Genomic DNA, 23,259 nt, shown 5'->3' with positions numbered 1-23,259 from the left:
TTTTTAAAAGGACATCAGAGCGGGCAGAGGGGGATTCCCTGATCGATGACGGCAACCCCCCCCCCCAGGGGCGTACTAAGGGGGGTGCGGGGGGGCGTGCCGCTCCAGGTGCCACACACTGGGGGGTGTGAGGCCGGCCCCCCCCCTCCACGAATGAAAAAAGACAGCGCCGCCGCGGGTTTAAAATTGCGCCGATGATAGACTAGATATGTAATGGAGAGGCCCGAGCAGAGCTTTGCGGGGGGGGGGGGGGGGGTTGCGAGCTGCACCCGAGCCAGTCGGCACATCTGAGACTGGCGCAACGATCCCCTTCTCTCACGGCTCTGATCAGTCTCGGGCAGCGGCTGTCAGCAGAGAAGCCGCCTCCCCCGCTCCTCCTTTATGTCTATACAGTGCTCTGCATGCAGGAGGAGGGGGAGGCGGCTTCTCTGCTCGGCTGACAGCCGCTGCCTGAGACTGATCAGAGCCGTGAGAGAAGGGGATTGTTGCGCCAGTCCCAGATGTGCCGACTGGCTCGGGTGCAGCTCGCCGCCCCCCCCCCTTCCCGCCAAGCCACTACCTCTGGCTCTCTGTCTGCGGTGTGTGTTCTGAGCCAGGTACATTATAGATCTGAATGGGGGGGGGGTCTGTATTGTAAGAAGGGGGGTCTCGGGTCTGTATTGTAGGATGGGGGGTCTGTATGGTAGGAAGGGGGGGTCTGTATGGTAGGAAGGGGGGGTCTGTATGGTAGGAAGGGGGGGTCTGTATGGTAGGAAGGGGGGGGTCTGTATTGCAGGAAGGGGGGGTCTGTATTGCAGGAAGGGGGGGTCTTCACCGTAGCGGGGGTCTGTACTGTAGAGGGGGTCTGTATTGTAGGGAGGGGGGTCTGTATTGTAGAAAGGGGGGGTCTGTATTGTAGAAAGGGGGGGTCTGTATTGTAGAAAGGGGGGGTCTGTATTGTAGAAAGGGGGGGTCTGTATTGTAGCGGGGGTCTGTACTGTAGAGGGGGTCTGTACTGTAGAGGGGGTCTGTACTGTAGAGGGGGTCTGTACTGTAGAGGGGGTCTGTACTGTAGAGGGGGTCTGTACTGTAGCGGGGGCCTGCACTGTAGGGAGGGGGTCTGCACTGTAGGGGGCCCAGAACTGTTAAGGGGGGTGTCTGTGTAACATACAGGCATCTAGAGGTGCAGGGTGCTCTTTAATGTAAAGGGGTGCAAGGTGCCAAGTAATGTAAAGGGTCCAGAGGTACAATGGCTGTGTAATGTAAAGGGTCCAGAGGTGCAGGGTGTAGTGTAATGTAAAGGGGTCCATAGGTGCAGGGTGCTGTGTAATGTAAAGGGGTCCAGGGGTGCAGTGTAATGTAAAGGGGTCCAGAGGTACAAGGGCTGTGTAATGTAAAGGGGTCCAGAAGTACAGGGTGCAGTGTAATGTAAAGGGGTCCAGAGTTGCAGGGTGCAGTGTAATATAAAGGGGTCCAGAGGTACAAGGGCTGTGTAATGTAAAGGGGTCCAGAGGTGCAGGATGCAGTTTAATGTAAAGGGGTCCAGAGTGCTGTGTAATGTAAAGGGGTCCAGAGTGCCATGTAATGTAAAGGGGTCCAGAGGTGCATTGTAGTGTAAAGGGGTGCAGGGTGCAGGGTAATGTAAAGGAGTCCAGAGGTGCAGGGTGCTGTGTAATGTAAAGGGGTCCAGAGGTGCAGGGTGCAGTGTAATGTAAAGGGGTCCAGAGGTGCACGGTGCTGTGTAATGTAAAGGGGTGCAAGGTGCAGTGTAATGTAAAGGGGTCCAGTGGTGCAGGGTGCTGTGTAATGTAAAGGGGTCCAGTGGTGCAGGGTGCAGTGTAATGTAAAGGGGTCCAGAGGTGCAGGGTGCTGTGTAATGTAAAGGAGTCCAGAGGTGCAGTTGTGGAGAGAGGGGTACACAGAATTGACAAAAATATATTGAAGGATGCAGAGGTATGCAGGGGGCACAGAGGGGTGTTTTTACATTTTAAGGTGGGGGGGTGCCAAATGTAGGATCCGCCCCGGGTGCCAAATGCTCTAGGTACGCCCCTGCCCCCCCCCCTCACCGCTCTGATGTCCTGTACAGAAGCCTGCACTGCCTCCCTCTCTCCTCCTCCATGTGTCACGGAGATACAGGCTGTGTTGCAGAGCCGGATCTGTGTTCAGCGGCACTGTAGTAAGGTCCTGCCCCCCTAGACCAGCTCTTGTGATAGTATATTAAATCAGTGTTCAGTCTATCGCACAAGCCGGTCTAGGGGGGCGGGACCTTACTACAGTGCTGCCGAACACAGACCTGGCTCCATGACACACACCACGGTGAGTGCTTCACTTCGCTTATAATATATTAGCCAAGTTGCCTGGTCCATGTGCGTACCAATGTGTCTCAGATGTGTTTGGTCACCTGGACTTGGCTTAACCTGCATCTCCATTGATGGGCACAGTGAGCAGTATTTATGGGCACAGCATGGCTACTTTTATGGGCACAGCGTGGCTACATTTATGGGCACAGCGTGGCTACATTTATGGGCACAGCGTGGCTACATTTATGGGCACAGCGTGGCTACATTTATGGGCACAGCGTGGCTACATTTATGGGCACAGCGTGGCTACATTTATGGGCACAGCGTGGCTACATTTATGGGCACAGCGTGGCTACATTTTTGGGCACAGCGTGGCTACATTTATGGGCACAGCGTGGCTACATTTATGGGCACAGCGTGGCAGCATTTGTGGGCACAGCGTGGCAGCATTTGTGGGCACAGCGGGCAGCATTTGTGGGCACAGCGGGCAGCATTTGTGGGCACAGCGGGCAGCATTTGTGGGCACAGCGGGCAGCATTTGTGGGCACAGCGGGCAGCATTTGTGGGCACAGCGGGCAGCATTTGTGGGCACAGCGGGCAGCATTTGTGGGCACAGTGAGGAGCATTTGTGGGCACAGTGAGGCTGCATTGATGGGCACAGTGAGGCTGCATTGATGGGCACAGTGAGGCTGCATTGATGGGCACAGTGACTCCATTTGATGGGGACAGAGGCTGCATTTGATGGGAACAGTGAGGCTTCAATGATGGGCACAGTGTGGCTGCATTCATGGGAACTGTAAAGCTGCAATTAATGGCTAATGTGAGGCTGCACTGATGATTACTGATATGCTTTATGTTAATATTGTTGTTAATATTTATTTTTGTAACTTCATTCTGCATAAAACATTAAACAATGTAATTTCATGAGATCATTTATGATGGTGTGTTTAAGGGCGGACTTAGGGGTGGGGCAGGGGAGGGGTTGGGTGGGGCAACTGGTAACTTTCAAGGCCTGGCTAGTGGCTCGTGACTTCAAATTTTGAGCCCTGTACTAAACTATAGCTCGATAAATAAAAAATGTCTAAAAGGATCTGGATAGGATAGTTTGTCGCCACTGCATGTTTGTGCACAATTTTAAAGCATGTTGTGTTTGGTATCCATGTACTCGGCCTAAGATCATCTTCTTTATTTCAAACATTTGGGCAATATAGTGTGTTTTAGTGCACTAAAATAAAAAAAGTGTTTTTTTCCAACAAAAAAGAAAGAGTTTGAAAAATCACTGTGCAAATACTGTGTGGAAAAAAAAATGCAACACCCACCATTTTAATCTGTAGGGCCTTTGCTTTAAAAAAAAAAATATATATGTTTTTTCAACTTAATTTTCTTGGGAGCCTAGCGCGTACGGGGCCCCAAAAAATAACCACCACCTTCAGGCTTTCTAAGGAGGTAAATCTTTGATTTCACTCCTCACTGCATATCACATTTTCAGAGGGAATGGAATGCCCAGTTGGCACAACCCACTCCCCCCGCCCCCCCCCCCCAAATGACCCCATTTTGGAAAGTAGACACCGCAAGCTATTTGCTGAGAGGTATGGTGAGTATTTTGCAGATATAACTTTTAGTCATAAAGTTTTGAAAATTAAAAAAATAAAAAATAAATCTTTTCTTTCTTCATTTTCAAAAACAAACAAGAGCTGCAAAATACTCACCACACCTCTCAGAAAATAGCTTGAGGTGTCTACTTTCCAAAATGGGGTCATTTGGGGGGGTTTGTGCCATCTTGGCATTTTATGGCCTTCAAAACTGTGATAGATAGTGAGGAGTGAAGTCAAAAATGTACGCCCTTAGAAATGCTGAAGGTGCTTGGTTTTCGGGGCCCGTACACGGCTAGGCTCCCAAAATGTCCCACACACGTGATATCCCCGTAGTCGGGAAAAGCAGCAGAATGTATTTTGGGGTGCAATTCCACATCTGCCCATGGCATTTATAAATCGCAAAAAAATCAAAGACAATCAAATACCATCAAAAGAAAGCTCTATTTGTGGAAAACCGGGGGGGGGAGGGGGAGAGGAGGAAAACGTGGGGGGAGGGGGAGAGGACGAAAACGTGGGGGGAGGGGGAGAGGACGAAAACGTGGGGGGGAGGGGGAGAGGACGAAAACGTGGGGGGAGGGGGAGAGGACGAAAACGTGGGGGGAGGGGGAGAGGACGAAAACGTGGGGGGGGGAGGGGGAGAGGAGGAAAACGGGGTGGAGGGGGAGAGGAGGATAACGGGGGGGAGGGGGAGAGGAGGATAACGGGGGGGAGGGGGAGAGGAGGAAAACGGGGGGGAGGGGGAGAGGAGGAAAACGGGGGGGAGGGGGAGAGGAGGAAAACGGGGGGAGGGGGAGAGGGAGAGGAGGAAAAAGGGGGGAGGGGGAGAGGGAGAGGAGGAAAAAGGGGGGATGGGGAGGAGGAGGAAAAAGGGGGGAGGAGGAGGAAAAAGGGGGAGGAGGAGGAAAAGGGGGGAGGAGGAGGAAAAGGGGGGAGGAGGAAAAAAAAGGGGGGGGAAAGGGGGGGAACAAGGAGGGGAGAAAAAGGGGGGGGGCCCTCTTATAGATAATATTGTTTAATACAGTAAAACCTTGGTTTGAGAGCAAAATTGTAAAATATATTTTGACTTGATATACAAGCAGCGTCATGTTACAACTGAGTATAAAAGAGAAGAGGCGCAATATGGTTACATTTAATGAAGGTATAACATTTAGAAACATATTGCTACACTTAGAGGTGCCTCTCTCTTTTATACGCTGTAGCTCCTGTTGGATTTTCCTTCTAATCCCCTTGTGGATGGACATTTTATGGTTACACAACCTGATCACATTGCTAAAATTTATTTATATATGGACTAGAAGCTAAAGGACCTATGAATAAATGGTTGTGTTACAAATCATTTGAGTTTCCATTATTTGATATACAAGAGCTTTGGATTACAAGCATGTTTCTGGAACAAATTATGCTCGCAATCCAAGGTTTTACTGTAATGGGTTTAAAGGAAGGAGAAAATTTGAAACTTGAATTAACTAAAAAAGAATCTAAGTTTGTTTTAGATTACAGTACTGACTTAAATTTCCTCATTCATTCCCTTAGGTGTCAATGTATCGAGGATACAAATCCGATATGTTTGACGGCATAGCCATTGAAAAAACGTTCTGCTGGGGAATTTGTGTGCGAGATAGATTCAAGGACCTACACATTTAATTATTTTGAAGAATGTTGATGATATTCCAAGAAGTGGAGAAGGACTCTGTGCTTGGGGAGACCCGAATTGACAAATATTGATGACATGTGCTGGAACGCGAAATGCATAGAAGCTTCGACACGCACTTCACGTCACTTTCGCTGGGGGGGTTGCCTAATGCACAGCATACACCGCTGGTCAGATAGCACTGTCTGAATGGACTTCCACCGCACTAGGTTGTTCCTTACATGGTGCTGCACTACCTTCCTGGAAAAAGTAACATTTTGAACAATAAACAAGCGATACTACACTATATCTACCTTCCCTGGCTCTTTTTGGCGGAGCTTGCTTTGCAGATGTGGGTGATTTAAGTGGAGGATAAATACTAAGGATTTGATCTGGCTGTTCCCGGGCTCATTCGACCTGGTTCACCACACACGTGAACGATCGTTTGGGAGGAGATCATGGAATGGTTTCCAGGCATTGAGGAGTTACTTTATGCTTCATGGTCACTTGCTGGCCAAAGCCATCTGGTGAGCACACTTTGTTGTCACTTTGGGTGAAAAGTCACAAATTTTAATCTGGAACACAGATTTTATTCTTCACATGGTGTTTGGAGCAGAATCATGCAAAAAGATTTCTGGAGCGGTTTTGAACTTTTTATGACATATTTGTTTTGAGCAATTACAAACTAATATATATATATATATATATATATATATATATATACACACACACACACACATACACATACATACACATACATACTTTTTTGAAACATTTGTGCACATTCTTTGCACTCAGTAATTTTATTGGGAGCGCCCTTTATCACATCATCATTCCTCATTATTTTTTTTAACCCTTCTCTTCTTTTTAGTTTCACTATTGGCGCCAGTGTCCATTTATATATTGTACAAATCTGCGGTGTTCCCCAAACCTAGCGTGTATAGTCCTAATGGTGCGGACTAAATGTAACATACCACTGGGGCAAAATAAACAATAGACCAGTTTTTCCTTTATGGATGAAGGATTTTTGACCATGTTGGATGTGAGCACATCAAACATAGGAATTATTTACATTGAAACATACCTACTAATGGAATTGGTGTCAATAGAATATTGTCTGTAGATGATTTGATGGGTTTAATTTTACCGGGGGAAACTTTCCCTTTGATGTTGGGTGCCTTCCTATAAGCAAATTTTTAAATGGTGGTTTTGAGATGGAGGTCCTGCTGTAATATGGATCAGTGTCCTTTAAAACGCACTTTCCATTTTCCAGTGTTTGGTATGATATTGGGTGATGACTCTAACACCTACATTTTCTAGTGTTTGGGATTTAGGATCTGGAATATCTTCAGTATTGTAGTGGGCGTGGGCCTGATCAATAAGTTCTAGAGGGTAGCCTTTGTCGACAAATTTTTGTTTTAAAAAGATTTGTGTGGTTGTAATCCTCTAACCTAGTACAGTTATGTCGTAAACAAAATTGTCTCTTCGGGACAATTTTTTCCCATCTGGGGTGGTTAAAACTAGAGAAATTAAAAAATGAATTACCAGCTGTAGATTTAGTGCAATTTTTGGCTATTACGGTGGACTAGGTCCAAAAAACAGAGGGAAGTGGTATTTGTCTCCAAGGTGAAAGAGTCCAAAATCATTGGAATTACAGTGTGTGGCAAAATCCTGTGTGGTGGGGAAAATCCCAGATGATTTTTATATCATCTATGTATCGGCCATAGAAGACCAGGTGTGCCGCAAAGGGATTGTGATCCCAGATGCACATGGTCTCCCATAGAACCATATAAACCCATATATTGAATATTCTTATAAGAGCTCCCCCCCCCCCTTCTCTACTCTACCCCCATTCCCTCCCTCTCCTCTTCCTTACTCTATAAGAAATTATCTTTAGAAACCATAGACAACATCTTTCTCTATAAAAAATGACCAGTTATCTTTAAATAGAATGTTCCGTTATTTATATGCTTACCAATTTGAAATTTAAACAGCCGGGACCATTTATTTATAATTGTATTGTTCTGTTTTTTCCCCCTATCATATTTATCTTTATTCTTCATTTCAATTTCCATTTTTATTTTATTTCTTATTTATTTTAGTTTTATTTTTACATTTATACATTTTTTGTGCTTTTTTATCTTTTATTTTCTTTATAAGCAATACACTTTTCCAATTAATTCATTAAGATTGTGTGAATATCTTTGGTGTTTGATCACGTCGTATTGTTCTGGTTCACTTTTGTATCAGCCAATACATTATGAATGGCTCGTCCTTTACCATCTAATTGTCAGTTCTGTTAGCCTATCACAATCCCCATCCAGCTCTTCCTTTCCTTTATAAGATAGACAAGTGGGTTGACCAATTTTAGATCTGATGAAAAATCCGTAGCTTCGAAATCCATTATCTCAGAAACGTCAGCACACCAAAAACTTCCTTCCTGTGACATCACATATGTCCCGACGCAATCTTGCAGCCCACCCTGGTTACAACGGTGATTGGCTATGTTCTGCTGTGCACGTCTGCTTTTGACTACATTCTGACACACCAGTGACCATTGCCAAAACGGCCACCAGGACGACTTGGAGACACCATGTGCCTGACGATCCCCACATGCCTGTAATAATCGTCCACTCTAAAATTACCAATTGCTCTTAACCATAAATTACTTTTAATATTAATACTCAGTCTTGCGCCCCTTTTGTTCCCGCTTTATCCATAGAGTTGTCTGCTTCACTCCAAGGGTGTAGCGTACAAGTGCTGATTACATCCCATGGACTTTTTATGGACTTTATATAAAGAACTTTTTTAATTTGTTCCCTATTTCCAGTGTACAAACATATATCTATACATTCTTCTAGCGCCACTGTTTTTGATTGTGCATAAAGAAGCTACAATGAACTTCCAAGAACTCAAACCATCAGACCTGTCTCCTCACACTGCAACCAATTATTGGAAGGAAAAAGGATCTAAAGCATTATATATAAATGCAAGGCAAAATCCAGTACATATGCAGACTACAATTGTATTTCTCTATTTGAATGAAGTGTGTATGTTTTCATGAAATGGATACGCTGTGATGCTGGATTATACAAGTTTGTACCTCTCACAGAAATGGCCACATTGTATTGCCGCAGCTTATTATGTGATAAATCTTTCTGATTTGCATAGTCATTTGGTGGTTACTGGGGAGATTCTCTTTTTAATAATGGCAGGCTTGTAGTCAGTTCCTGGCTGTTAAATATCACTTCCTTCATGCTATTCTGTCATGCTTGGAGTCTAAAAATAAATGATGCAACTTACTGCTGTCCAAACTCCAATTCTACATCGAGAACACATCCATCCATCATGAATTTCATGGGAAGGAACACCATAACAACCTGTAATGAGAGAATTCAGTTAATTAATGAATTCTGCCCCTTTTGGTCTCTGAATCTTCAAGAAACTCAGCGGTGTATGGAGCAAGAACAAGACAGGCTTAAGGGGAAAATAACCAAGACGGAGTGTCCTTGACGTTTCAGACAAATATCAAGTATTAAGACTCTTAAAGGTTTCCCCTAAAAGACAGCACACTAGCAGAAAATAATGACACCTATTGTGTATATGCTGCATGGTATAATACTGCATGTAAACCCACTCATATTAGGTCATAAGAGACAGCGCAGACTCTACAGTCTACCCTCGAGTAAGACACACCGACAATTTATTTTCTCTTTCTGCCACATACATACTGCATAATGCTTGTGTCATCCAAGATAAGCAAGTATGCACAGATATTACATTTTGTCTTGAAGCAGCATTACTGCAATGTTGCATGTACAAATGTTTACACAGGAGCAAGAATAGATTTAGCTTTTAGGGATAAACTGATTTTTTTACCCAACCTTGATCTGTAAAGAAATGTATGGTTTTGCACTTTAGTGAACAAAAATGCAAGTAATTTGTTTCACATCAAGTTATATTGTATTTTTCCAAGAGTTTTTACACAAGAAAATGCACAGCAAACGAGGCACAGTAAAATGAGTGAGAGTAAAGTGTTAAAACAAAACATACAACATAAGAAAACCCCATCTGCATGGCAAGAAGCACTGGTAGGAGGAATCAATTGGTAAAGCAAAATGGCGATGAAATGGTTTGTGACCAAAAAAAGTGCAATGTACCCACCGACAATTGTAACTCTTTACAATAAACGAGCACTCCAACATGTAGCGGAAAAAATCCAGTGACTTATATACAGTCTCCAAAATGAAGGAAGACAATAAAGAGAGAAAGTGAGAAGTAGTCGATATGAAGAGAAAGAAGCAAAGAGAGAAGGGTTAGGAGCTTGCCTGGGAGTAGGAAGAGAGGAGAATGGGGGAGGGAATGTATGGGGAAATTCCCTCATGGTCTAGCCGGAATGAAAGATCTGCAGGCTGTGGAGTGCAGTCATACAGAGCAGCGTATGGTCTATGTTCACCTGAGCACCGTACGCGATACAGGGTCACAGATTTTTAGAAACTTGGAGTGTGTATAATCTAAGATGGAGATGAGCTTCTCATATACCAAAGTTCCCATTAGCCTATATGTAACTTCAGTGAAATTGGTAAATGGTTGTCTCCAAGCTCTGGCCAAGGTCTCCTTGGCAATCAAAACCACCAAACCCAGTAATTTGGATCTTCCACACTTTAAAACAAAAAAAAAACACTCCATGCTGCATTGGACATATTTAGATAAGTCCAGCCACTCCCCATTGCTTTATGACAATTGCATTGTTATGTTTACATGGCCACTGCCTCAGGGGTTACTCTGCAAAAAAACTTTTTTTAAAGCTGACAGAGGTTACTTGCTTCCTTTTAGTCAATAAATGTATTTGTTTTTTGTTTAGCCTAATGTAAAACAATTACACAAGATTCATTCATCTCTGATCGTCATTTTAACTTCCCTGTGTGTAACCATTGGGCTGCATTGCATGCATGCTACATGCCAGAGTTTGCCGTTTGAGTCAGATCTTTTCCCTGCATGTTTTTCAGCTGAATTCTGCTCATCAAATTTCTAAATGCTATATGTATCACAATATCTTGGATTCTTGTACTGACTGTTTCTCCTGAAACTGCTCCCCTCGGCACCTCAGATGGCAGGCTCTATGAATTCTGTGACACCACAGTGCCCATTTACAGGGCATAGTGAAAACGTGTTGCAGAAGTCTAGAAATTGAAATACAGTGGTGGAAATTAATATATGAGTTTACATTTTTTCAATAGATATGACTGGAAAATGCCTTCTAATTTTGTTACTTATTTTTGTAAACCATTATAGGCACTTTAACCACTTCAGCATCGGAAGAATTTACCCCATTAATGTCCAGAGCATTTTTTACAATACGGGACTGCGTCACTTTTACTGATAATTGCGCAGTCATCCGACCTTGCACCCAAACAAAAGTGACATTCTTTATTTTCCACAAATGGAGCTTTCTTTTGGTGGTATTTGATCACCTCTGCAGTTTTTATTTTTTGCGCTATAAACAAAAAAAGACCGACAATGAAAAAAAAGAAAAAAAAAAAAACCACACAATATTTTCAACTTTTTGCTATAATAAATATCCCCCCCCCCCAAAAAAAAAAAATATATATATATATATATATATATATATATATATATATATATATATAAAAATTCTTCCTCAGATTAGGCTCATATGTACTTTACAAAAATTTGGTAAAAAAAAAACCCCACAATAAGCGTATATTGATTGATTTGCACAAAGATTATAGCATCTACAAAATAGGAGATTTATGGCAGTTTTATTATTATTTTTTATTATTAACAAATGGTGGCGATCTGCAATTTTTATAGTGACCGACATTACGGTGGACAGATTGGACACTTGACACTATTTTGGGACCATTAACATTTATACAGCGATCAGAGCTAAAAATAGCCAATGATTACTGTATAAATGTCACTGGGAAGGTGTTAAAACACTAGGAGGCGATCAAGGGGTTAAGCGTGCTCCCTCAATGTGTTCTGTTGGGGGGGATGGGCTCACTAGAACATGACAGAGATCACTGCTCCCGATCACTGGGAGCAGTAAATCCCTGTCATGTCACTAGGCAGAACAGGGAAATCCCTGTTCTGCCTCTCCGTTCCACGATCGATGGCCACCGGTGGACATTGAGTCCGCGGGACCTGCAGGCACGCTACCGTGGCAGGTGCGCCGCCGCCGGCATGCGCCCACTAGCTTGTGATGGACGGAGGGACATAAGAGTACGCCCATTTGTGCAGTCGTGACATTCTACCGACGTAGATCGTCGTGTAGCGGTCGGCAAGTGGTTAAAGTGGAGGTTCACCCAAAATATCAAATTTTTAACAGTAGATTGGGCCTAATTACGGGAAGCAGAATCGGGTGTTTTGATTAAAATCAATGCAGTACTTACCTTTTTTGAGATAGATGTTCTCCCGCCGCTTCCGGGTATGGGCTGCGGGACTGGGCGTTCCTATTTGATTGACAGCCTTCCGACCGTCGCATACAGCGCGTCACCAGTTTCCGAAAGTAGCTGAACGTCGGTGCGCAGGCGCCATATAGCGCCGCACCGACGCTCGGCAACTCGTGACACGCTGTATGCAACCGTCGGAAGGCTGTCAATCAAATAGGAACGCCCAGTCCCGGAAGCGGCGGGAGAACATCTCAAAAAAGGTAAGTACTGCATTAATTTTAATCAAAACACCGATTCTGCTTCGCGTAATTAGGCCCAATCTACTGTAAAAAAAAAAAAAAAAATTCGGGTGAACTCCCGCTTTAAGGCAGCGTGAGAAATCCCTTGAGCCTGTATTTAAAAGTGCGATTCAACATCCTAAAGGTGTCCTGTTATGGACTTGCTGACTACAGCTTGACAGAGCCTACTTTGACTAAGGTTGGTTTCACCAAACAACAGAGTAAGGAATGGGAGGTCTTCTCCAGAGCTCCCAATGATGAAAGTAGGTTGGCCGTTGTCCGCTCCCTGGTCGCTAATTAGTGGTTTTAATAATGAGGCATTGAAAGAATTGAGATGAGAAGGAAGACATTTAAAAGTAGTGTATATAATCTTCTCTGCTTTCTGTGCTGAGTGCAGGTGATATATGGAACTGTCCTTTTTCTTAAACACAGGAAAGAGCAAATCACACACCAATGGTGCCACACAAGTTTTGTTTTATTGAAGCTGACAATCACTGTGACAGCCCCCCATGGGACCTCCCCTCTAATACGTTTCACTCAACAGGGCTTAATCATAAGCCCAGCAAAAATGTTGGCTTTTTCCTGTTTATAACTTAAGTACCTGGATTGACTCTGGACAGAACTTTACAAGGATCAAGAGGGTGGCGATGCGCGTCCACGTGAGGACGTGACGTGACGACGCGATGCGCTCTCGGGTGGGGGAGTGAAGAGCTATGGGACTGCTAAGAGGAAGGACGGACCGCGCTGAATGAGAGGGGGAGACGGCAGCTCCGTACGTGGCACGTGATGCTCAGCGGCTTTCCATTGGACCATCGGACCCACTCGCTTCCCATGGTGCTAAGGGCTGCGGGCGGTGAAGTGTCGCGCCACGCCGCAGCACCGGAAAAACGGACACAGGACGCGGGGTAAGTAGCGGGAGGACGGTCCCCGCTGACTACACCGGCTTCAACCAGGATGCTAGCCCGCATTGAAGTGAGTGAGTATACTGAGCCAGCGTGCACGCTGAGCCCAGAGAGATATCATCTACACCCCTCCTCTCAGCTGATCCAGACCTAGAGGTACATTCGACTCTGGGACTTAATTTGTTGAAATTGAATCAGACTGCCTGAAATCAGCAATTAAAACAGCAAGTAAATGCAGACTTATGGAGAAGAGAGATGTATTTTGCTATGTGAAATTAAATTAGAGCTGTAATGTATGGTATGGTCGCAGAACAATTTAACACAATTGAACACTTGAGAATGGAAGATCAATAAGGGAGGCTAATGAGAACCTTGAGATAACCAGCTGTCCACGCTAAATGAATTTGTATAGAAGGGTGGATAAGATGTGTCATCATGGATAAACTGATTGCTACAGACTTTTTATATACTACTTGACTGGGCGGGACTATTTATATCACATGTGAAGTATCTATAATTGGTAAAATCGGCATATACATTTTGTACTCAAAATCTTACCTGTACGTCCCCCTAGAAGTCTGCCCATTTGTAAAAAAAAAAGAAAGAGAAATTTTTTTGTTTTTTTTTGCTTGCGGGGAAAATTATATGCCCCATTTCTCTTGGGGAATTCCTAGGCACCCCTGGTTTTGACTCTTTTTCCCTTTTTTTTTTCTTTGGGGGAGTCCCCTAGTCTCCCTGGGCGTTTAAATAGCAGGAAAAGGGAAAGATCCCTGAAGTTACCCTCTCCCTCTCCCCCTGTCCAAAGCCCTATAACTGATTGGTAAATAAGGGAACTCTGTTTATTCATATCCCTTGCAGATACAAACACTATTTGTTGTAACTGACCAGGCAAAATTTAGGGAAAAAAAAAAAAAACGTGGATAAGCATATAACAGGGGAGGGGGTGAGGAGAGGGGAGAGAGGAGAAGAAAGAGAAAAAAAAGGGGGAAACATAGGGGGAACAACGATATTCCTTAAAACAAAAAAAGACTGAGGATAAATAAACCCTCTGGATATATTACATAGGAAAGTAATATTAAATAAAAGGGATCCTTGGCTAAAAACTAGGAAAAAACATATAAAACATGGATACGAGTCAAGAGGACCCACAATTGTAGGATATGATCGGTGCAATTTGAAAGCGGGGTCACTGGAATCAATATTCCATTTGCTTTTCTTTATCGATGAGACCATATACTTAGGGAGTCCCTCGGTATCCTTTGGCTCCGAAAAGGGGTCACTGATCACGTCTACCCCGGGAGCATCTCTAATCCCGGGCTTCAAAAAATCTAGACACTCAGACGATCTGAAGAACTGACTGTCTATACGCCTCTCCTGGACAAAAAAAAGAAGGGAGTGGGGGATAAAAAGGAGAAAGAACTCTGAAGAAATTTGAAGTTCAAATTCTGTTTCCTCCTACAAGCCCCATAAATAAAGGATTAGAAGGTGATCCTCTTATCCCCTCTCTCTTATCTTGCCCTCTGTGCACATAAATATTTGGAATATTGGTACACTGATAAGCGTTGTTCAAACTGTTAGAACCGCTGAAACCTGAGATAATAGTAGTAGGGTAAGAGTCAAAAAGGGGGTAGAGGAGGAGAAAATAAAATTAAAACAGCAAATCCCTACAAAGTAAACCTCCGGCCCAACCCGGTCTAGCACTTCATATCGATCTCTCCCATTATATTGATTTCTATATCAATTGGGGGAATAAGAGGTCAAGCTGGGGAAGAGAATCAGAAAGAAGGAGACTAACATGAGCAGGATGACGAGTAGATCAACAAAAGGGGGACCCCCAATTACCCCAAGTAATACTACAGCAACAAGCTCAATAAGGCCATTTGTAACCAGAGGGGAAAGCCCGCGGGTGCTTGGAGCCCAGAGTGCAATAAAGCAACAAGTGAATAAAGTTAAAAAGGCTGAAAATAAGAAACCCCAGAGTGATAATTCCAGAGAAACATCTATAGAACTAAGAGAGGAGGGGCCTACTGGAAGTGTACTGGAAAGCAGCAGGATGGATGAACGAAGCACGGACACTCAATCCCCCTCAAAAGGAGAAATGGCAGAGATGCTGTTAAGATTAGAAAACGTGATAAAAAGTGAAATACAGAACTTAAGGACCGATTTTGGCCATATGCTCTCCAGAATAGAAACAGCAGAGGAACAAATAGAGAAACAAGAACAGGAATCAAATACACTAAGAGCCCAGATAGATCAGATTCAACATCAACAGAGGCATATTCTCTACAAATTGGAGGATCAGGAAAATAGAAGCCGGAGACAAAACTTAAGGATAAGGTCTATACCAGAGAAGAGGGGCGAGGACCTCAGGATAATAACACAGACGATACTTAATCCACTATTGGAAAGAACAATAGACAATCCAATTAGGATCGAAAGGGTGCATCGAGTAGGAAATCCGAAAAGAGTGAACCCCGAGCGATCAAGAGATGTCATAATAAGGTTCCGATTTTATGAAGATAAAGAAGCAATTTGGAAGAAGCTGAGGGGGCAACCCCCGATAGTGTTTGAAGGGACGGAGCTGCAGATATTCACTGATGTGGCCCCAGAAACTCTGGCAAGGAGATGGCTGTTAAAACCACTCTTAAAACAGATGATAGACCTGAATATTAAGTATAATTGGGGTTTCCCTGCTTGTCTAATTGGAACAAGAGAGGGGAGATCTGCGACACTAAGATTTCCCGAGGACTTAAACGAATTCTGTAGGAAATTGGATATTCAGGTCCCTGACCTACCAGGCTGGGGGTAGGGGGGAGGCGGAGGTGGGAGGGAGAGGGGAGGAGAATAGAAACTCCCCCCCCTCCCCCTTTTTCCTTAGCTCTATCCCCAGTTGCATTTTTCCCTTTTTTTGGCTACAATTGATGCCCCCGGCTAATCTTTTCCCCTTTTTTTTTTTTTTTTTCCTTTTTCTTGGGTCTGGTATTTCCTTCGACCACGGGCCGGGGCCCTGTCCTCTCCCCCCCCCCTCCCGGGTAGAAAACCAGAAGGGGGGAGGCGGTCTCAGACCCCACCCAGAATGACCTGAACCATGACATGGAAGATGGTTCAGAGGTCTTTAATAGGCCAGATAGGGGGGGTAGGAGGGAGGGAAGGGGGAGGGGATGGGAGGGAAGGGAGGGGATGGGAGGGAGGGGGGGACGGGTTGGTTGGAGGGAGGGGGGGAGGGACGGGAAGCAGGGAGGGAAGAAACCCTATCTCACCAAAACAATCAGAAGAGATTGTAACCCGAAGAAAGGTAAACAAGGATGCCAGTGATTAAATGTCTGTCCTATAATGTAAAAGGCCTTAACAGCCCAACTAAGAGACATAAGATATTAAAGGAGCTGAAAAGGTATAGGACAGACATTGCCTTCTTACAAGAAACCCATCTTACATTGGGGTCAAACACAAAGATATACTCCTCCGACTTTCCCAGATGGTACTATGGAGATACTATTTCCAAAAGAGCTAGAGGGATAGCAATCGGAATAGCGAAGGGGACTAGGTTTGTCCTAACGGATAGAATGACAGACCCGGAAGGGAGATTCCTCTTCTTAAGGGGAAATCTGGAAGAGGAGGAATACACCCTTGTAAATATATATGCCCCAAATACCTCACCGATGAAATACCTGTTGGAAATACTAGGGAAATTAAAAGATTTTAGGAGGGGAAAGTTAATATTGGGAGGGGACTTAAACTTTTGCATGGACCCGAAAGTAGATAAGACCCATCAGACATCAGAAACCCAAGACAAACAACTAAGAAAGGTTAAGGAAAGCTTATATAGAAATCAATTAGTGGATACATGGAGGATCTTTAACCCAAGCCAACGAGATTACACGTTTTATTCCCCGGTCCACGGGAGCTACTCCCGGATCGACCACATACTGGTAGACCATAGAATGCTGGAAATGGTGGTTGAGACAAGAATAGAAACCATGACGATTTCGGATCACGCTCCCATTAGCATATCCATAAAGATCTCAGGGAATCAAAAGCCCTATCAAAATTGGAGACTTAATGAGGATCTAATAATCAAAGAGAAAAGTTTCCTGAGGGTTAAAAAAGAATTAGAAGAGTACTTTAAAACAAATGAGATAGATGGAATTTCTAAAGCAACACTATGGGACGCCCACAAGGCGGTGATAAGAGGGATCTTGATCTCTGAAGGAGCAAGGAGGAAGAAAGAGGAGAGTAGTAAAAGAGAAAAACTCATAGGGGAGATTTTTAAGCTTGAACAAAAACACAAGAAAATGGGAAAACAACAAGACCTATATTTAAACCTAGTAAATAAGCGAAATGAACTTAAAGAACTCTTAGATCAGGACACAAAAAGGGAATTTAACTTAATAGCAAGGGAAAGATACAGGTGGGGGAATAAAACAAGCAAACATCTAGCTTGGATGGTACAAAAAAAGAAATCAAGGAATTATATAGACAGAATTAAAAACGAAAAAGGCGAGGTCTTACATACAACAAAAGATATTGCAGAAACATTCAGATTATACTATGAAAAATTATACTCGGTAGAACAAAAGAACTGGCAAAAAGGGGAAAAAGAAAATAAGATCACAATATTTTTAAAGGAAGCAGGAATATCGAAAATTGGTCAAATGGAGGCAGAAGAGATGGACAGGCCTATCACAGAAAATGAAATTAAACTAGCATTAACAAGTTCAGAAGCCGGTAAAAGCCTGGGCCCAGACGGCTTCACTGTGATGTATTACAAAAAATACAAGGAGATCCTCCTCCCAAAATTATGCCAGTATTTTAATGGCCTTGGAAGAGAGTATAAATTAAGTAAAGAAGCATCAGAGGCAACCATCACTGTTATTCCAAAGGAAGGTAAAGACACGGGAAACTGCTCAGGGTACCGGCCGATATCTCTTCTGAACACTGATATAAAATTGTACGCAAAGGTTCTGGCCGGAAGAGTTAGACAGGAAATGACAAAATTGGTACACCCGGACCAAACAGGCTTTGTTCAAGGTAGAGAGGGAAGAGACAATGGAGTAAAAACACTCTTGATACTCCAGAGAATGAAGGCGGTAGGGTCCCCAGGTCTACTCCTGTCGATCGATGCAGAAAAAGCGTTAGACAGAGTAGACTGGGGATTTATGTTGCATACTCTGAAGGACATGGGGTTTGGACAGAGAATGATAGATTGGATCGCAGCCCTTTATTTGTCTCCCACGGCCAAAATAAAGATAAATGGCAGTTTATCCCAAATTTTCTCAATGAAAAACGGTACAAGGCAGGGGTGCCCTCTGTCGCCACTCCTTTTGGTGCTCTCATTGGAGCCTTTTTTGGCCAGGATCCGTAACTGCCAAGAAATAAAAGGGGTCAATATAGGAGAGGAGGAATACAAACTCTCTGCCTTTGCAGACGACGTCCTCTTCTATTTGGATAAACCCCAACTATCAATTCCAAACCTATTAAACCTATGCAGAGAGTACGGGGAAATCGCGAATTTCAAAATAAACCTCACCAAAACGGAGATTATGAGTATGAATATAAGTAAATTGGAAGAGCAATCCTTGAAAGTGAAGTACCATTTCGCCTGGGTCAAAGAACTTAAATATCTAGGGATATTGTTAGCAAACTCTATTAAAAAAATGTATAAAATAAACTTCATCCCCCTATTAAATGAAATTAAGATAGAAACAAAAAGAGTGGAAAATAGAGCAATATCATGGATAGGACGAATCAATTATTGCAAAATGGTAATTTTACCTAAAATCTTATATAAATTTCAGATGATTCCTATAGCCCTCCCGAGAACACTATTCTCCGCACTAAAAAAATTAATTATGAGCTATATATGGAGAAATAAGAAACATAGGATATCACTCCAGACCCTAAAACAACCAAAAAAAAAGGGGGGTTTAGCGGTACCGGATGTTAAAGGATACTATGATGCAGTGGTAATAACAAGGGTGGTGGAGTGGGCCAGAGCCAACAAAGAAAAAAGGTGGGTAAGTCTAGAAAATGAGTTAGCACAGGCGAGGTTGGACAAGATAATTTGGAACCCTCCCCAATTTAGGACACTAGATAAAAATGTACACGAAATAACAAAAAATGCACTTAAAATATGGGATAATGTCTATAAAAAAACCCAGAAGGAATATAATTCACCTTTTATAGCACTAAAAAATAACGATTATTTTGCACCAGGTAAAACACAAGTTGGGGGTAATTGGATTAAGCAGGACACTGTACAACTAAGGGATATAATGAAGGATGGCCACATAATAACACTACAGGAGTTAAAATTTAAAAATAATCTAATGGAAATTAATGAATGGAGGTATCAGCAGCTTAAACATTTTATCCAGGATCTACCAGGCCCACTGAGAGCTGGAGACCAGTTAACAGAATTAGAAAAAATATGTTCCACGGAAAGATCTAAAGGAACTACCTCAAAGTTATATAGGATTCTATTGAAGATAGATGAGCAGGATATACCTCCATTCATTAGAAAATGGGAAAGGGAACTGGGAACACAGCGGGATGGGGGCACAATAGATAAAATGTTGGATCTGACACACTCTTCTGCGGTAGATAGCCGTACTGCGGAGATGTGTTTTAAATGCATATCCGGATGGTACATGACTCCGGATAGGCTAAAAAAATTCAAAGAAGAACAGACAGGAGAGTGTTGGAGGGGATGTAGATCACCAGGAAATATGGCACACCTTTGGTGGGGATGCCCCAAGGTTAAGAGGTATTGGGAAAAAAATTTGGCCTGTGTGGAAGAGATCACGGGGAAAAAGATCAAGATGGACCCATGGGTCATCCTATTCCATGGGGGGGAGGAAGGTATAAAAAGTTACAGGAAAACGCTAGTACCGCACTTACTCAATGCCGCTAAGAGACTTATCCCAAGGAAGTGGCAAGAGGTGGAGTGCCCCTTAATTTGGGAGTGGATAGATGCGGTTGAAGAAACATACAAAATGGAAGAACTAAAAGAGGCTATAGAGGGCAACAACATCTTACAAATCACGAAATGGGATAAATGGAGGACTTTCAAGAAATCGTGGAGTTACGCAGAAAAATTAAGGGCAGAGACTTAAAAGATATATTAGAAGAAAACTAGAGAGAACTAGAGATATAAGAGATTGTTTAAGGTGAGATAGGGGGGATGGGGGGGAAGGGCTAGGGGGGGATAATTGAAATTAGAACATTTTTTGTTTTCTTTTTGTGCCTTTAAGCACGTGGAGTGATACTAAATAAATAACTATAATATGTATTCATATTTAAAAGGAGAAAAGAAAAAAAGGAAAAAAAAAAAAAAAAAGGGAAGAAAAAGTAACTTCCACACACAAAGAAACGACACTTATGATGCAAAACCAATATAGAGATGCAATGGGCTGGTACGCAGAACATGAGCATATAAAGCACACTCTATGAGGTTGAGTCTGAAGTGGAAAAGAAAAAAAAAAAAAAAAAGAACTTTACAAGGATCAATAGTGGTGCAAACTTGAAAGGGGGACAATTATTTTGTGGTAAAACCAGACCTGATGACCAGGATTAAGGCTAGGAAAAGCTTGCTGGTGTTGATCAGCAAACCACTTTTGATAGTGGGTGGCCTGCAGCAATAAATCAATGGAGTGCAAACAATGAAGGGCCTAAATTGTGGCTTCAGGAGAAGTGAAAAAGGGAAATGGAATTGGGGGATTCTTCTGCTAAGCAAATGAAAAATGATATTCTGAAACTGAAGTTAACATGATTACTGAGAGAAACCTAGTCACCATAATGAAAATTGACAAATGTCCACAGGAACAGTGGCAATGTGCGTAGAATACCAAGTAGACACAAGATCTTGATGAAAAAGGGAACACATAATGGCTATTGAAGGCAAAAATCAGGGGGAACAAAGAGTTCCATTGTAAAAAAAAAAAAAAAAAAAAAAAAATCAAACAAAATTTAGGAAGCTGATCTGAAAAACCAGGAGGAATTTTAGATTGAAAAACATAAGAGGCAAGAATACATCTTGAATGAAAAACTGTAGCAACATCCCCAGAATTGGAAACATCAGAAGACCTGAAGAGCACATCTGACCTGAGCTGTCGGTGCCATGCTTAAAGGTGAAGTTAAATCTTGGAAAACATTGGGCCTGCTTAGGGTTTACCATGCAAGCAGCTAGAAGGTATTTAAAGTTTTTATGGTTGATAAAAATCACAATCAAGGGTATCTACTTATCTAGTAGGTACCTCCGATCCTCTAAAGCCAACTTAAAGCAGAGTTCTAGTCCCCCAATCCATTTTTTTTCTAAAAGTTCCTTACGCAATTGTTATTACTTATACTGCAACATTAGCATGACCGCAACGTGGTCCTTTTTGTTTTTTATTAAATTATTCTAAACTAACCTGATCTTGGAAGTAGGCAGGATCCATAACGGTTGTGGGCATCTGAAGCCAGCTTGTCTTCATTTCCAGGATCTGGTGCAGCTGGCTTCTCTGCATGCACCTCCCGATCTCGCACATGTGCAGTAATGCCATTGCGCGGCAATGATTAATTTTTTAAGGTTAATTCCGGACAGGTTGCCATAGCAATGGCATTTAACTCCTCCCGATCGCGTCATTTCCAGTCTTGAGATCACACCAGATTTCGGTATTAGGCGATTCCCATGAACACCTGGGATAATGATGCTGATATCTCAGGAATCCATGGGAATCGCCTTGTCATGTAATCACCTATTGAAGGAAGGAAATCACCGCTCCAGGTGGGTCAACTATGCAATCACAGGCTGACTCAGGATACCGAGGGTGCTGGCAGTGCACTAGGCGCATGCATAAGAATTGAAGAGAGAATGGATAGCCGCACTCCAATAACCGTTGAGGTTGTCTTTATTAAACGAACAGCAGGTACATCACAGGGTAACAGCAATGGGAACAAGGGAACATCCGACGCGTTTCGCACTGGATTAGTGCTTATTCATGGCCATGAATAAGCACTAATCCAGTGCGAAACGCGTCAGCTGTTCCCTTGTTCCCATTGCTGTTACCCTGTGATGTACCTGCTGTTCGTTTAATTAAGACAACCTCAACTGTTATTGGAGTGCGGCTATCCATTCTCTCTTCAATTCTCATGTAATCACCTAGGCGGTCAAAGGCGGAAGTGCGGCATGAAGACAGAGAAAAAAGGTATTTAGAGGAAAAAAAATTAAAATGACTGCCATGATGTCCATGATAATGACTGCAAATGAAAAAAATGGGTAGCACTGCATTAATAGCAAGGAGTTTCCAGACACCGACAGAAAAATTCTTGACAAAAAGGGAGAATTTTCATGCACATGGTCTTTTCCTGCCTGAAACAACCTATGGGACTGGAGCCCTAGTGCCAAAATTGGAAGCATTTACTTCAAGTAAAAAATGGTTTCTGAGTGTCAGATTAAAACAGGACCTGCTAAAAAGGTCTTTTTAAGTTTGTGAAAGGCATCAACAGTAACTTTGGGCCAGTTCTTGGCATTGGCTCCTTTATCAGTTGGAAAAAACACAAGAAACTGAGTGGCCCTCAGACTGGTGGGTATGCACGCCACAGGAGTAGAGATCCATGCACAAGCCACCTTTGGATATGTTGCATCCCGGAAAAGCCACTTCAGGAACCTCAAAGGTGCATTTTCCCAGCTTTGCATAAGGGGTTATAAGCCCTGAGGTGCTGGAGACTGGTACAAACAGTACACAAAGTCATGAGAAAACGCCAACATTTCATCTAAATAGACCATCATGAACTTGTATAGTAAATCCCTAAACAATGATAAACTACTGAAAGACCACCAGGGAGGTACAAAGACCTAAAGGCATAAGTTCATAATTTCCATTCCTGGTGTTAAAAGTGGTCCTCCACTGGCCTCAAGCGTGAATTCCAATGAGTTCCAATAAGCTTTACTGGGTCAAACTTGGAAAAATGTTTGGCTCCACGGACCTGATCAAAAATCTCTCTAATGAGGGGAAGTGGCTTTCTATTCTTAAAGGTGATACTATTCAGTTCACAATAACCAATGCAAGGAAAATGTCCTTCTGGACAAAAAAGAAATAAATAAAATCTGCACCTGTTGGAGAAGGAACAGGAAACAGGTCCATGTGGATAGTGGAGCTCAGAATCAAATCAGTCAGGC

At 43.1% G+C, this 23,259-nt stretch overlaps 1 protein-coding gene across 1 annotated transcript in view; it reads right to left on the bottom strand.

Annotated features, from left to right (window-relative positions):
• KDM4C (lysine demethylase 4C) overlaps positions 1–23,259 on the bottom strand; it is a 705,949-nt gene that overhangs the window by 214,232 nt on the left and 468,458 nt on the right. Inside the window, exon 15 of the mRNA XM_040357651.1 lies at positions 8,808–8,884. Coding sequence (XP_040213585.1) covers positions 8,808–8,884 — 77 coding nt within the window. The remainder of the gene's footprint in view (positions 1–8,807; positions 8,885–23,259) is intronic.

The sequence above is a fragment of the Rana temporaria genome, chromosome 1 (assembly GCF_905171775.1).
Source record: "Rana temporaria chromosome 1, aRanTem1.1, whole genome shotgun sequence".
Taxonomy (NCBI): domain Eukaryota; kingdom Metazoa; phylum Chordata; class Amphibia; order Anura; family Ranidae; genus Rana; species Rana temporaria.
This window is presented reverse-complemented; position numbering and strand designations above follow the sequence as displayed.